Source organism: Musa acuminata, chromosome BXJ3-8 (assembly GCF_036884655.1).
Source record: "Musa acuminata AAA Group cultivar baxijiao chromosome BXJ3-8, Cavendish_Baxijiao_AAA, whole genome shotgun sequence".
NCBI classification, from domain to species: Eukaryota; Viridiplantae; Streptophyta; class Magnoliopsida; order Zingiberales; family Musaceae; genus Musa; species Musa acuminata.
This window is the reverse complement of record NC_088356.1, coordinates 44,722,098-44,735,542: the sequence shown is the minus strand read 5'-3', so window position 1 is coordinate 44,735,542 and position 13,445 is coordinate 44,722,098. Positions and strand designations below refer to the sequence as shown.

At 42.1% G+C, this 13,445-nt stretch overlaps 3 protein-coding genes across 4 annotated transcripts; all 3 read left to right on the top strand.

The window, feature by feature from the left end:
- The first annotated feature begins 95 nt into the window (after window positions 1–95).
- On the top strand, window positions 96–3,448 carry LOC103996360 (transcription factor bHLH49). Its single transcript, XM_009417268.3, has 7 exons — window positions 96–1,040; window positions 1,122–1,331; window positions 1,449–1,514; window positions 1,602–1,670; window positions 1,756–1,827; window positions 1,909–2,061; window positions 2,882–3,448. Exons 1-7 carry the CDS (start codon window positions 453–455, stop codon window positions 2,966–2,968), a joined length of 1,245 nt encoding a protein of 414 aa, XP_009415543.2. The 5' UTR covers window positions 96–452; the 3' UTR covers window positions 2,969–3,448.
- A 1,724-nt stretch (window positions 3,449–5,172) lies between these two features.
- LOC135645547 (amino acid transporter AVT6A-like) lies at window positions 5,173–8,847 on the top strand. Its single transcript, XM_065164038.1, has 5 exons — window positions 5,173–6,168; window positions 6,738–6,890; window positions 7,017–7,220; window positions 7,450–7,915; window positions 8,424–8,847. Exons 1-5 carry the CDS (start codon window positions 5,742–5,744, stop codon window positions 8,563–8,565), a joined length of 1,392 nt encoding a protein of 463 aa, XP_065020110.1. The 5' UTR covers window positions 5,173–5,741; the 3' UTR covers window positions 8,566–8,847.
- A 780-nt stretch (window positions 8,848–9,627) lies between these two features.
- On the top strand, window positions 9,628–13,040 carry LOC103996362 (uncharacterized). Of its 2 annotated transcripts, none has more exons than XM_065163183.1 (4): window positions 9,628–9,903; window positions 9,983–10,060; window positions 10,724–10,782; window positions 10,952–13,040. In XM_065163183.1, exons 1-4 carry the CDS (start codon window positions 9,816–9,818, stop codon window positions 11,222–11,224), a joined length of 498 nt encoding a protein of 165 aa, XP_065019255.1. In that variant the 5' UTR covers window positions 9,628–9,815; the 3' UTR covers window positions 11,225–13,040. The 2 variants fall into 2 exon arrangements, with proteins under 2 accessions (XP_065019255.1, XP_009415545.2); XM_009417270.3 differs by having other exon boundaries at window positions 9,792–9,903.
- The last annotated feature ends 405 nt before the right edge of the window (window positions 13,041–13,445 follow it).

Here is a 13,445-nt window from a genome sequence, read left to right as displayed (position 1 = left end):
AATTGGTTATGGTGGTGGACAGGGAGGGTGAGATGAGTAGAAAGGAATCTTGAGCTGGATTTTTACCTTGCACTGACTCAAGGAGAGGTGTGGTGGTTAGTGTGCGCTGGGTTGGCTCTGCTACAGTGATCTCTCTTCACCCAATGCACCTTTACTTAATTTTCCTCTGAGGAGAGGAGAGGAGAGGAGAGGGGCGAGGAGGGGAGGGGATTCTCTGCGCCTGCCTTTTGTCTTTTCAACCCTGCTTACAGCTGTGTGTCTGTGTCCTTTGTTCAATTCCTTTTTGTGTCTTGGGGTCTTTGCTCTCACCACTGTCACCCATTAATCCACCACCTTCTTTGATCGAACACATGATCTTGTCCTAATTGTTCGTCTCCTTGGACTGCCTCGATGAATCGAGGTCTGGTGTTCTGAGCTTGATCGATCCAGCTGTTGCGGGGAGGAGCGGTGAAATGGACATGAACGAAAGGGATGAATGCAGCTCGGAGAAGAATGAGCACCATTTGACTTACAGCAATGCTGGGTTTTCTTCTGGTTGGCAATTCCGGAACCCATCGGTAGGCATCGTTCCCGGTGACCAGAGAGGTTCCATGGAGGACTCCTTCAATCCCAGCCTCTGGAAGCTGTGTGAGAGTGATATGCCTGCCATTGCCAAACCAGTTCCTGCGACTTCAAGGTTCGACGACGGCTGGACTCCTTCAGATTCATCGTCCCGAGGAGGAACCTTCCTCCCGAGTGGCCCTCCGATCCTCACCCCAACCCTGTCTCACTTCCCGGCTGATTCGGCTTTCATCAAGCGAGCTGCGAGGTTCTCTTGCTTCAGTGCCGCAAGCTTGGGCGGCATGGCGACTCCTTTTGGCGCATCTCATTTGGCCGGTGCTCAGATTCACAACATCGATATCAACATGGCAAAAGATGCCTCGTTGCATGATGTTGAGCCTGGCGAAGCTGCTGTTCCCAGTGGGGTTGGGGGTGGGCATGAGAATGCAGATTCTTCCTCCAAAGACCTTGCTGCTAAGAAAAGAAGAAGATCCAGCGAGGTACTTGTCATCCAATTTCCATCGAGTTTTCATCTGTTCTTTGATCTTACCTTTCTTTGTTTTGCCTGCAACTGATTACAGGAGTTAGAAGCGGAGCGAGGAGACCCACAAATGGCTGCTGAAGCCAAGACGGAGAGTGTGGACACTGATCACAAGGCTGAGCAGAGCAGCTCCACTGCTAAGCCTAACGGGAAGCATGACAAGGATGCCTCAGAAGCACCAAAGGAAGACTACATCCATGTTCGAGCTCGGCGCGGCCAGGCAACGAACAGCCACAGTCTTGCAGAGAGAGTAAGGTTCTTGACACCATTGAAGGATGCATGTGTCTTGGGATGAACACACTCGTTTGATCTTTCAGCACGAGAAATGCCCTCACTCACTGCACACGGATTGAATGTTTATTTTCAGGTGAGAAGGGAGAAGATTAGCCAGAGGATGAAGCTCCTTCAGGAACTTGTTCCTGGTTGCAGCAAAGTAGGTCTCTCAACCTGACTCTCTCTCAAGAGTTGAGGTTTCTGAACCCTGTAAAAGATTCTTACTGCAGTATAATGTTTGGCTTAGGTCACAGGAAAGGCAGTAATGCTTGATGAGATCATCAACTATGTTCAATCACTGCAGCAGCAGGTTGAGGTATGATTTCCATGGTGATGTAAACTCTTAATTTCATCAGACAATTGATAGCTTGTTTGTTTGTGTGTGTTCCTCCTTGCAACAGTTCCTGTCGATGAAGCTTGCAGCTGTGAATCCAAGGCTGGACTTCAACATAGAATCACTTCTCTCGAAGGATGTATGTAGCACAAGAACTAATCAGAATCACATCAACATGCATGTTTAGTCATCTGCACTCATGTTCTTGTTTCTGTGACAGTTTCTTCAGTCTCATGGCGGGACTTCATCCGCGATTGGTTTCTCGCCTGATGCGGTTCATCCTCAAATGCATCTATCTCAACAAGGACTGGTGCAAGCTGAAATATCTGGCAATCTAAACCATCCAAATGCATTCAGAAGAGCAGTGAACTCGGTGAGTGTGTTGTCTTCAGATAATTCTTGCTTATCATTCCTTGAATATGTTTGGTTATATTAAATCAGAAACAATGGACAATTCAGATGGCTGTCCATTTTAGTTTCCATTAGGCTGAGATAGCTAATGATTCTTTGAGAACTCTCTCTCTCTCTCTCTCTAAAAAAAATATTCTCATACAAACATTGGTAAGAAATAATAATTTCTAGCATGAATTCCCAGTAATTGTGTGAAACTGCTTAGCATTCACTTGGAAACGTAATCTGTGACAAACCTTGCTTAATGTGGTTATAATTTCCTAACCTTATAAGACGGCAGATCATGGCATCTCAAGCTGCATCGGCTTAATCTCATTTAATTCAGCTATTTTACTGTGACTTGCTCAACTTCATGCTGCTCTGATCCCTGTTAGTGTTAAGATGTATACATGTATACATTTAGAAAGATAAATTGATTGATATGCATTTCAATAAAATTTCTTGGATTTTATCTAGGAGAGTTTTCCTGATGTTCTATGATCTATCAGGTTTTGGACATCACATACTAGCTTTTCTTGCTCCTGCACAGTAAAAATGGATCCATGACATTTTTATTCATTAGAAACTGGTAGAACATGATCAAATCAAATACCGTGGAAAGTTTTCTGAGTTGCTGATTCCGTCGAAAATGATAAGTAGCTAAATATGCTTTCTGATGTCAACAGAAGAAGTCGCATCGACCAGTGATGAATAGAACTGGTCATTTCCATAGTCCAGTATGAATGATACTTGTTTGCTCCAGCATTACCTAGCAGGACTCATCTCTCTGCTTCTGTTTGCAGATGCCCAATGCATGGGATGAACAGCTACAAAATGTCATGCAAATGGCTGCTTTCAGCAGCAACTCTCAGCAGCCAAGAACTCAATGATGCATCCCATCATAACCATGAAGCTATATAAATATAGTTGATGTTTGCACTGCATGTCCTCGTGTTGCCCCAAAATGAGCACAGAATCCCTGTAAAGCTGAGCCTTGACAACTGTGTTGGAGATGTTGGAATCTGATGCTGTTCTAAGAACATGGCAGAGTTCAGATGCTTGGAAGCTACAAGATTGACCACGATCAACACTTGGAGCAGAAGATGGATTCCTTGCTGGCAGATTTGAACCCATAGCAAGTGTCATTGAAGGGTCTCAAATCAGACTGCACAGAGATAATTAAATCATGGGGAAATTGGAAGCTTGCATTGGCAGAGAAATGGAGCAGAAGAGAGTTCATTTGAAGGTCTGTGACATCGGCCTTGAAGTGAGTCTTCACTTTCTTGTTCTTGAAATTAATGGTGGGAGATGGGAACTGTAAGCAGACCTTAAAATCTTTGCATTATGCATCCATGTTCTAAATGACTTTAGTGATCGGTTGTCTGTAGAAGCTAATCTTTGTGGTTTTTAGAAGTTATCTTTTTGACACCAAAGGCAAGTTTATACAAAAGGGGGTCTATAACGAAGATGATGAGTGGAAGAAGTTAAAAAGAGACATATAAAAAGAGGAAGAAGATAGATTATTCTTTGTAATTAGTTATCTTTAATTTTTTATATTTTTAAAAATTATCTTAAGATTTTTATATTTTAATTAACAACTTTGAAAGTAATTAATTAGCCTCTCAAATTTGAAAGTATTAAATGTAATTAATTAGCCTCTCAAATTATTATTATTTTACATAAATAAATTATTATTTATATAAGTTACAATCCAAATTTAATCTCATAGAGGTTGAATTATTTTAATAGTATCTTTTTTGGATCCATTTCAAAATAGTAAAATCACATGAGACAAATTATTATTATATTTAATATGAGTTTTAAGTTTGAGGTGTGAGATCCAGAGTTAAGAGAGATTATAAGGTTATATGAATTTGATTTTTTGATTATTTTTATCCTTCTTTATTGTCATACTTATGTGATTTATTGATGTCCATCAATTTTTTTTAGAGATTTTTCAATATGTAATAGTAATAATAACAATAAAATTGTAATCTCCAAGTTAGAATTTTAATTTGTAGTGGAAAGTAGTATTATAATTTTGTGTGTTTTCTGCAATTGATAAAAAATATATAATTACTAATAATTCGAGATTAAATAAATTTTTTTTATCGAATTAGCGTATAGATAAAAATATTAAATATTGTTCATACTATTTATCAATAAAAATCATTTGCATGTATCAAATCTAATCTAATGATTGGAAAAGTAATGTTTCTGTGTGGGAGACTATGACTATTTCTCTAATTCAAACTCATGAGATTCAAAGTAAACTAATTAGAACTCTTTTTTCTAAAATAGAAAATAGAAAGTGATAAAATTAGATTTTTTTTGTTCCTTTTATTTTTATGATTTTATAGTTTTATTATAATAAAATTACATCATCATATTTCACATTTATTTGATCTTCTTATATTTAACGTACATAAATACAATATTTTTTATTTCCGGGAATATACTCTTATGATTAACAATAAAAGTCTAAAAAATTCATTTTATTGGTGAAAGGCTTTTTTGCTGCAATTACTCTTGTCCATATAAATCCCTCTAGAGCAACACTTTCCGTACCCGTTTATACGTTACCCGCCTTGTCTACGTGTAGAGGCATCTCAGGGTTGTGCGTGGGCCCATCTGACGAGCAATCTACCTCTTCAAGGTAGCAAAATGGGTATAAAGTGTCCATGTGAGAAACGTAATTCTCGAAATTACTCTTGCCCAATAAATTGCCCTAGTGGAGCACTTCTGATACTCGTTTACGGTTACCCGCCTAATCTACCTGTAGGAATATCTCGGGGTCGTCAATGGGCCCATCTGACGAGCCATCTACGTCATCAAGGTAGTGAGTGGGTGGGTTGTATGCATGTGAGAGAAGGAATTTTCAAGGACTTTTTGGTGTTCATGTCCAGCCAACTCGAACTCATCTTGCCATATTGGGACGTGGAATGACGATATTAGCCTTCGCATGGGTCGTAAATCGTTACATAAATAGAGGAAAACATGCCATTAAAAGAAGGGTTTAAATGTCAATTCATTAAAACTGCATTCCTACAATAAATAGGAATAATTACGGGTGAAAAAGAAAGATCCATCGCTGAATTCTCTTCCCCTCGACGGGTTCCTACGACGGGAGGAGAGAAAGCTGCCTCCTTTTCCTCTCCGACGGCCTTAGAGCGACGGGAAATCCACGGATCTCGGGAGCTCTTCTTTGAGACAGCACGATTCACGACAGTCCCGGTCTCCGAGCTGTGAAAATATCATCTTTTCGCTTCCTCAGTATTTTCTCCCCATTTCTTAGTCAAATCAGAGTCGAGCAATTACGAAACATCCACCTGAGGTCCCTCTGTAGACTGGGAAGGAGATAGGAAAGCCCTTATTTTTCTTCTTGGCTTTGGGCTGCGAGGTTCTGGGATTTGTTAGGTTCTATCCTTTCTGTACAATTTCTTCTGGTGATAATTGCTCCATAGAACGCAGTGTGAATTGCGGTCTTGTGTAGGTTGTCAATCGTTCCAGCACAAAATCGCTGCTGGAAACCCGTCGGGTTGTTGTTTTCGTTCTAAAAAAGTGATCTTTTTCGGCTCTTCGATTGAAACCGTTCCATCGCATGAATAAAACTTACCGAAGCATTTGATCTCGACTCATAAAAAATCTGATATTGCGATAACAATGACTATTGGGAACTTTTCTCCCGTTGGTAACAATGGGCAGCGGAGGGGCAAAAGGATCCTCGAAGAGGAGGCTCCCCTGTTACCAAGCAAGCAGGAGGAAACTGGGGAGTCTGATGAGTTCAATGGAGCTTCCTTTGCTGGGGCTGTCTTTAACCTGTCTACTACCATAGTTGGAGCCGGGATTATGTCCCTGCCCGCCACCATGAAAGTCCTGGGGCTGGTTCCTGGGATCCTCCTTATCATATTCTTTGCTTTCTTCACGGAGGCATCGATCGACATGTTGACCAGGTTCAGCCGAGCTGGAAAAACAGTTTCATATGGAGGAGTTATGGGAGATGCATTTGGAAGGACCGGCAAGGTGCTGACTCAGTTATGTATTATCGTGAACAATGTCGGCGTGTTGATTGTATACATGATTATTATCGGTATGCTATCTGCCACATAGATTCTCTTAGTGTATTGTTCAACATATTGGTATTGGCAGGCTTCTTGATTAAGTTTCAGTTTCCAATTACCTGTCATAAGACCAGTTTTGATAAGCTCTAGAAGAAGCTAGATCTCAAGACCTTCAATTCTTGGCCACCTTTAATGTTATTTTGTGTTTTCGTGGGCGGTAGCTGTTACAGATATCGTAGTTTAAGTTAATTGATTTACTTTCATATACTGAGGTAAAGAGTGAAATGGTTTTGCCAGTGTATACACAGAATTTTGTATAAGAATGCTCGCTTTTTCTTTAGGTCTCATCAAGTATGAGAGCTATGTCAAAGGTTTCATGTCTTAAATTTTCCTTGGCAACCCTCTTTTCCTCGATGCCATTGTCTTGAAAAACATAGCTGAACAAATCATTGAAGTTTGTAGGTGCCAGTTTCTGTTACGGTTTCATTCACTTCAAATGCTTTCAGATAATTTGCTCTAATATGTGTTTGCATAACTTGCTTCATCCATTTGTTGTTTGCCCTGTAAGCTTGAATCTCAAATGTGATTATGTTGCAAGGTGATGTGCTTTCTGGAACATCTTCTGGTGGCAACCACCACTTTGGTGTGTTGGAAGGATGGTTTGGACAACACTGGTGGACTGGCCGGTTTTTCATTCTTCTGGTTTCTATGCTGGCAGTGTTTGCTCCTTTGGCATGCTTCAAGCGTGTGGGTTAGCTCTTATACTAATCAAGGAGATTTCTCAGAAAGTCAAATTGTCATTTCCTTTTGCATTTCTGCTTTTTTAATTTTTTTTATATTCAGAATGAAGCTGACTGTACTATCTCTCTTCTGGCAGATTCACTGAGGTTCACATCTGCCGTATCAGTTGCCCTTGCAGTTGTATTTGTCATAATTACAGCAGGAATTGCTATTGTGAAATTGTTGGCTGGAAGCATTGCAATGCCCAAGTTGTTTCCAAATATCCCGGATTTGGCATCTGTCTGGAACTTCTTCACAGTTGTCCCAGTTATTGTGACTGCTTATATCTGCCATTACAATGGTATGGACACTGAAATTGCATCTAAAACTGTTCAAGAAAGGTCTTTTATTATCTGTCATGTGAAACTGTAGCTATCCCATGCTCAGCATTAACTATTTCTTTCCTATCTACATGATATTATCATTTATCAGGACTATGTTTCCTACTTAAAAGGTTACTGGTTCCTTTTGCTCATTAAAGAATTGTATTCTTGTATAGACTAAGAAATGTTTTCTCTCTTATACTGCAGTTCACCCTATAGAAAACGAACTTGAGGATCCTTCCCAGATAAAGCCCGTGGTGCGGACATCACTAGCACTTTGTTCCACAGTCTACTTAACCACGAGCTTCTTTGGTTTTCTACTCTTTGGTGAAGCCACACTTGATGACGTGCTGGCCAACTTTGACTCCAATCTCGGTATTCCATACAGCTCTGTCCTCAATGATGCGGTCAGAGTTAGCTATGCTGTGCACCTCATGCTTGTGTTCCCTATGATCTTCCATGCCCTCCGTCTCAATGTGGATGGCCTACTTTTTCCATCAGCCAGGCCTTTGTCTTCTGACAATCAGAGATTTGCTATAATTACGGCGGTGCTTCTGTCAGTTGTTTTCTTGGCTGCAAATTTTATTCCCAGCATATGGGATGCCTTTCAATTTACCGGTGCAACTGCCGCAGTTTGTATTGGGTTCATTTTTCCTGCTGCCATTACTCTCAGGTGAGTCCTAGCAATTCATAGTGGCAACGTCTCTTTGGCTGGTGGCATTGTCGTGTTCCAGTATGATTGTTGTTTCTTGAAATGTATATCTTTTGCTGGTTTTTATTGAGTTGCGGGTCTTGAAGACAGCTTCAATCACACATGGGCATGGCCTCTTGGCATCTAAAAGAAGTCATGGGAAATTGATGAACTTCTATATAATTAGTTAATATCGTACTGTTAGATAAACAAGTTCTGCTAATGAGAGGTGAGCTGATAAGCAAGTTCTGCTAATGGCCTCATAATAATTGTGTGCATCGAGTAGGCATGTGGCTCCAGACATAAAGTTGATGTGGATCCTAAATACAGTTTGCATGCATGAGGTATACAATAACAAGTTTGCACTTGATCCTATTAGATATTCAACAGAGCATGATTCATTTTATGCTTTCTTAACTCTTGTGCCTTCATAATATTTACTACCTCCTGAACTCTTTAAGTTTTCTTATCTTTGCTTCTCCTATTTCAGGGACCCTCATGGCATCGCAACAAAGTGGGATAAGATCGTGGCCATCTTCATGATCAGCCTTGCAGTACTGTCGAATGTCATTGCTATATACAGCGATGCATATGCTCTCTTTAATGAGAGCAAAGCCTCCCCACAGTCCTGAGATCTTCTTGTTTCCATAAGAGCGATGGTGGTATTGGCGGTTCTTGTATATGTGGGATGATTAAAATTGTTCTGAAGCAACGACTGCAATGCTGCAATCTTGTGTAAATTTGTTTTCTATCAGTAGTAGACAGAACTCAACATCTAGGTTGAATCATGTGCTGTATGTAATATATGAACAATTGCCTGAAGGAAGTTCTATGCTTCCTTCAGCATGAGCAGGACCCTGTGCCCTGCAAATGTTTGTAATAAATATGAAACTGGACTTGGATGTTGTGTTTTAGATTCAGTTATTTGATTCATTTGCAGAGTTCACCTCTGAAACCTATTTGTCATGGCAATTTCGTTGAAACATCCCATTGAGCTCTTATCAAAAGCTTTGTTTGCTTGTTGATCATTCAATCATTCTAGTTATAACCAAGTCCAATTCTGCCCCTGTATTCATATGCTGAGCCTTAACCCCAATTCCCTGTTGCAGTAAATTGTCGGCTGAGCCTAACCGATATGCTTTCACTAACTTTTGCAATACCCTTTTGATTCATCAGTAGGCATTGACAGCATAGCAATCAATAATGATACAACAGATATGCATTTTCCTCCAAGAAACCTTGCTGCAATTTCTGATGTTTCAGTTCAGTAGAAGTCTTCTGCTTCTGCTTTGATCACTTTGGCCTTGAGAGAACAAGGTTGGTGGCTAGATGTAGCCATCTTTTTTCTGTTCAGTAAGCTCTAAAGTACAGTAACTTGTGGCTCTGATCCTTACTGTCCTCAAGCTCCTTCTTCTGTCTATAGGCAGAAAACAAGGTTTCAAGAAGATTGAACTCTAGGCTTTGGATTAACAAAAAAGAAGAGAATGTTGTGTTGCTTGGTTTGATGTAAACCAGTTAATCTTTGCCTTGCATGATGATGGAAATATTCCCATGGAAGTGCAAGAATAATTAAGCTAAGTTGTGCTCAGAGCAATCTTGCAAAAAAAAAATATGAACAGCAGGAGACTAAAGTCCAACACTGCAAAGAATCAGATTCAACCTCATGTTTTTGAGTTACCCAAAGCACCAACTGGGAGAAAGATGTATTATAGTGCTAGGGAGTAGTTAAAAAAGGACTACTGAGCAGAGTCAGATCTTTGAAAGCTGAGTGTGTGTTGGGGAATCCTGCCTTTGTTTTACTGCTTTGGATACTCTCCTTCCATCACCATAAAAAACTTACATCCCTCTCTGTGTAACCTCTTCTCCTCTACTCTCTCTGGTCATGTGGTGCACAAGGTTCAGATTCCTTTCCCTTGTGCTTGTGATCTACTTGGTTTCTCTTGGTGACTCCCTTGCTACTGCCCACAGAGGTAGGTCATCTCTTCCCTTATCTTTGACTTGCCATGATTGATTGGAATCATATTTGCTTATTGAGATGCTCTTTTCTAGTGGTTGGGATGATTGAGAAGAATGATGATGATGCAAAGGGTGCCAAAAAGGTTGGACTCGAGATCACAGCTGCTCACAGTAAGTTCAAACTTTCTACCCAGAGTTAGCATGAGTCTCTTGAGCAAGGTTTGTTCCACAGGAACTTAGATGCACCATGGCAGTGAGGATAACCAGGAGCAAGTGGCCAAGGGGAAGGAAGATGAGTGCAGAAGGCTTGCAAGTAATGAGCACAGTTGGAACAGGTGCAGAAACTTCTGCAGGAAACTCTGCTTATGGAGGGAAGGGGAAGACTGTGAAGTGTGACTATGGCAGTCCTTTTATTCCTCCTCACTATCTCAATGCACTCAATCTTATGAGTTTGTGCCTGTATGAAATGGTTAAATTATTATCTATCTTTGTGTCCACCAAAGATGTCTTTTCTCTCATTCATCTGAAAAGGTTTGGAATCTAGGATTGCATAGAGAACATTTAATTTATTGAGAGCATTGTTTCAGTATATCAAATAATTTGAGTGTTGGCACATACTTTCTCCACATCTTTCTACCTTTATCTATCTTTTATTATGGAATCAGTGTAACAGATACACTCCTTTTGCCTAAGAAAAAAAGTAATAATTACCACACTCTAGTTGACTGGTTAGTCAATCCTGTAGCTAGAATATAATTTGATTATATGGCTATAATTGCACTGATCACAAAAGATTTCTTATTTCATTGAAAGTTCCTGGATTTCTTGATGCAGGACTGCCAAATATCACCCCAAAGAAGTCATTGGGCTCAACAACAAAACTGAATGACAAGGTCCCTCTCTCTCTCTCTCTCTCTCTCTCTCTCACACACACACACACACACACACGCACACATACAGTTGAAGTTAGTTGACATACAAGACCTTTAGCACAATGTGTTTAGGTCTACATGAAACCATCATCAAGAATCTACATGATTGCCTACTTGTTTTCTGATTCAGACATCCAGAAGCAACAGTGCACTGAGGACAAGACCAACAACCACCATCAAGAAGAGCACAAGAGGGAATTCAGCTGAGACACTGAAGCCAAAAGCAGCTGAACCATTCTACCGTGGATCTCATGATCCATTCCAGAGAATTGGAACCAAAAAACCAGCAGATGCAGTCACTGAAATGTTCAACATGCTGCACAAGGACTACCACACAACGGGCCGCCGCCGGCCTCCGATCAACAACAGCATGCCTTTGAAAGATCCCCATGTCAAACACTAGACAGATCAGCAAAATTTGGACAGGAGATGAACTCTTCTACTACTAACTCGAGCCTTTTCTTCTTGGATATCTGTTAGAGAACAATAGATGTTTGGATATAGTAATCTTCAGTAATGCCTCCAAGCCTCTTCAGCCCTTCTCTGAGTGGTTATCTCAAATCACCATTGGAGTTGGACATTTTGGCCATAAAATGAGCTTGAGGCTTGTACCAGATCTTCAACTTCAATCTTGCAGTATAATATACCTTTCACATTTGCTTCTCCAAGTGCTACTGATCCTTTTGAGCAGCAGCATGTTTCATAGATATGAAGAGAGCTGCAGATTGACATTTTTCATCAGGAGAAGCCAGATTTTACCTTTTCTGCATTCCAGAGACAAAAAGAGAAGCTCATTATCTCATCTTGATTCATATACTAATTTTTCCTAGAAAATATTTCTCAGTAATATTTGGAAATATAAACTTGAGATGATTGAACAGGAGTCCCTCTAAATCTCATTCACATATTATGACTGTTCTTTGAGATCATTTGCAGGTGGTCATAACTCATAATTTAACTAAATCTATTTCATCAGTGCAAAATATTGTTTATTTATTATTGGATTCATTAGATTAATTTCAGTGTAAAACTATTTTTTTTGGAAAGAAATATTGGAAAAAGAAAAATAAAAAGACTTATTATATGCTTCGCAGTCGGCATGACGTGGGCTCAATAACGGCCCAAGTCTCTTCATGTTTCGGCTCGACCTATTTGAGTCCCCATCATGAGCACCGTTAGATTGAGCTTGAATGACGTAGATCGGCACAATTTCGACCGTCTGATCAACGATTCCTCTTCGTTTCCCTTCCCGCATCGCCATTCGTTCTGAAGCGATACGGGCCCCTCCCTGCGCTCCGCTTCACCCGCCGCTTCACCCGCGGCGCCGTTCGCATCAGCGGACGCGTTGCTGGCTCCGCCGCCGACCTCGGCCCTCTTCCTCCTCCCCAGATTCGAACGTTTTCCCCTTCCATCCCTATAAATCGAGCGCTCCTCTCCTCCTTCCTTCCCATCGCCCCATTCACCAATCCTTAATTTTCCTCTTCCTCCTCCTAGTCCCTCGATTTCGCCGGAAAATGTATCGCGCCACCGTGTTGGTCGTCCTCTTCCTGGCTGCGGCCGGCCTCGCCGCAGCCGCCGAGGCACCCGCTCCTGGGCCCAGCTCCAAGCCCGAGCAACCGGAATCGGCCCAGTCTCCGGCGAAATCCCCCGCCTCCGCCTCCGCCACCGCCCCTTCCACCTCCACCTCCACCGCCCCGGCCACCGTTCCCGCCACCGCCCCCGCCGCCGCCCATTCCCCGGCCACATCCCCCGCCTCCGCCCACGCCCCAGCGAAGGCTCTCTCTCCGGAGGCCGCCACATCGCCCTCGAACTCCCCTGCCGCGGCGCCGACCCCCGACGCCGACTTGGACGACGACAGCGACGACGATATCCCAGCTGAGGGTCCGATCTCCGGCAGCCCTCCGGAGCCATCCTTGGCTGCTGCGCCTGCACCGGAGGAGGAAGACGCGCTGAGCCCCACGACGTCGCCTAGCGGAGCAGGGGCGCCTATCGCAGCTGGTGCTGCCTTCGCCGCTCTCTCCGCCGCTGTGGCTGCCGTCTTCGCTTTCTAAAGGCCGGCCTCGACCATATTGATCTAAGATTCATCATTTTGCCTTTAGATTCGTTATATTGTGAATGGGGTCCACTGAATAATTGATTTCATTTATTATATATTGGATTTAATTCCTGACACTATCTGGACTTAGATCCATTAATCATATCGGATCGGGTATGCATCATCACTGTTCGTAAAACTGGTTTAAACTGCTGGATTCGGATCATACGGATCGTCTTTTTTGATCCGAATCCAATCCCATAACATCTCTCACTTGACAACAGTAGAACACACACGCCACGTGCCGTGCACGTCCCAAGCTCATCCCGGTGGCTTCTAGAAGGAACACCGGCAACGTCGCTTGGTTTCACGATTCCCAAGCTTGCACGCGCAACATTGGCCCCGTTTCGTCGTGTCTATTCTCACTGCCAGTGACGGCACCCTCATGACAAAGAACGACGGTTGTTAACCCGTTTTATATATCCATAAATAAGCTACCAGGTACTGTTGGGACCCACTTTTGGGGCCAACCGCGTCCAACTGTATGTGAGTAAGCGATGCGAGTAACGGATACGCGCGTAGGGAAAGT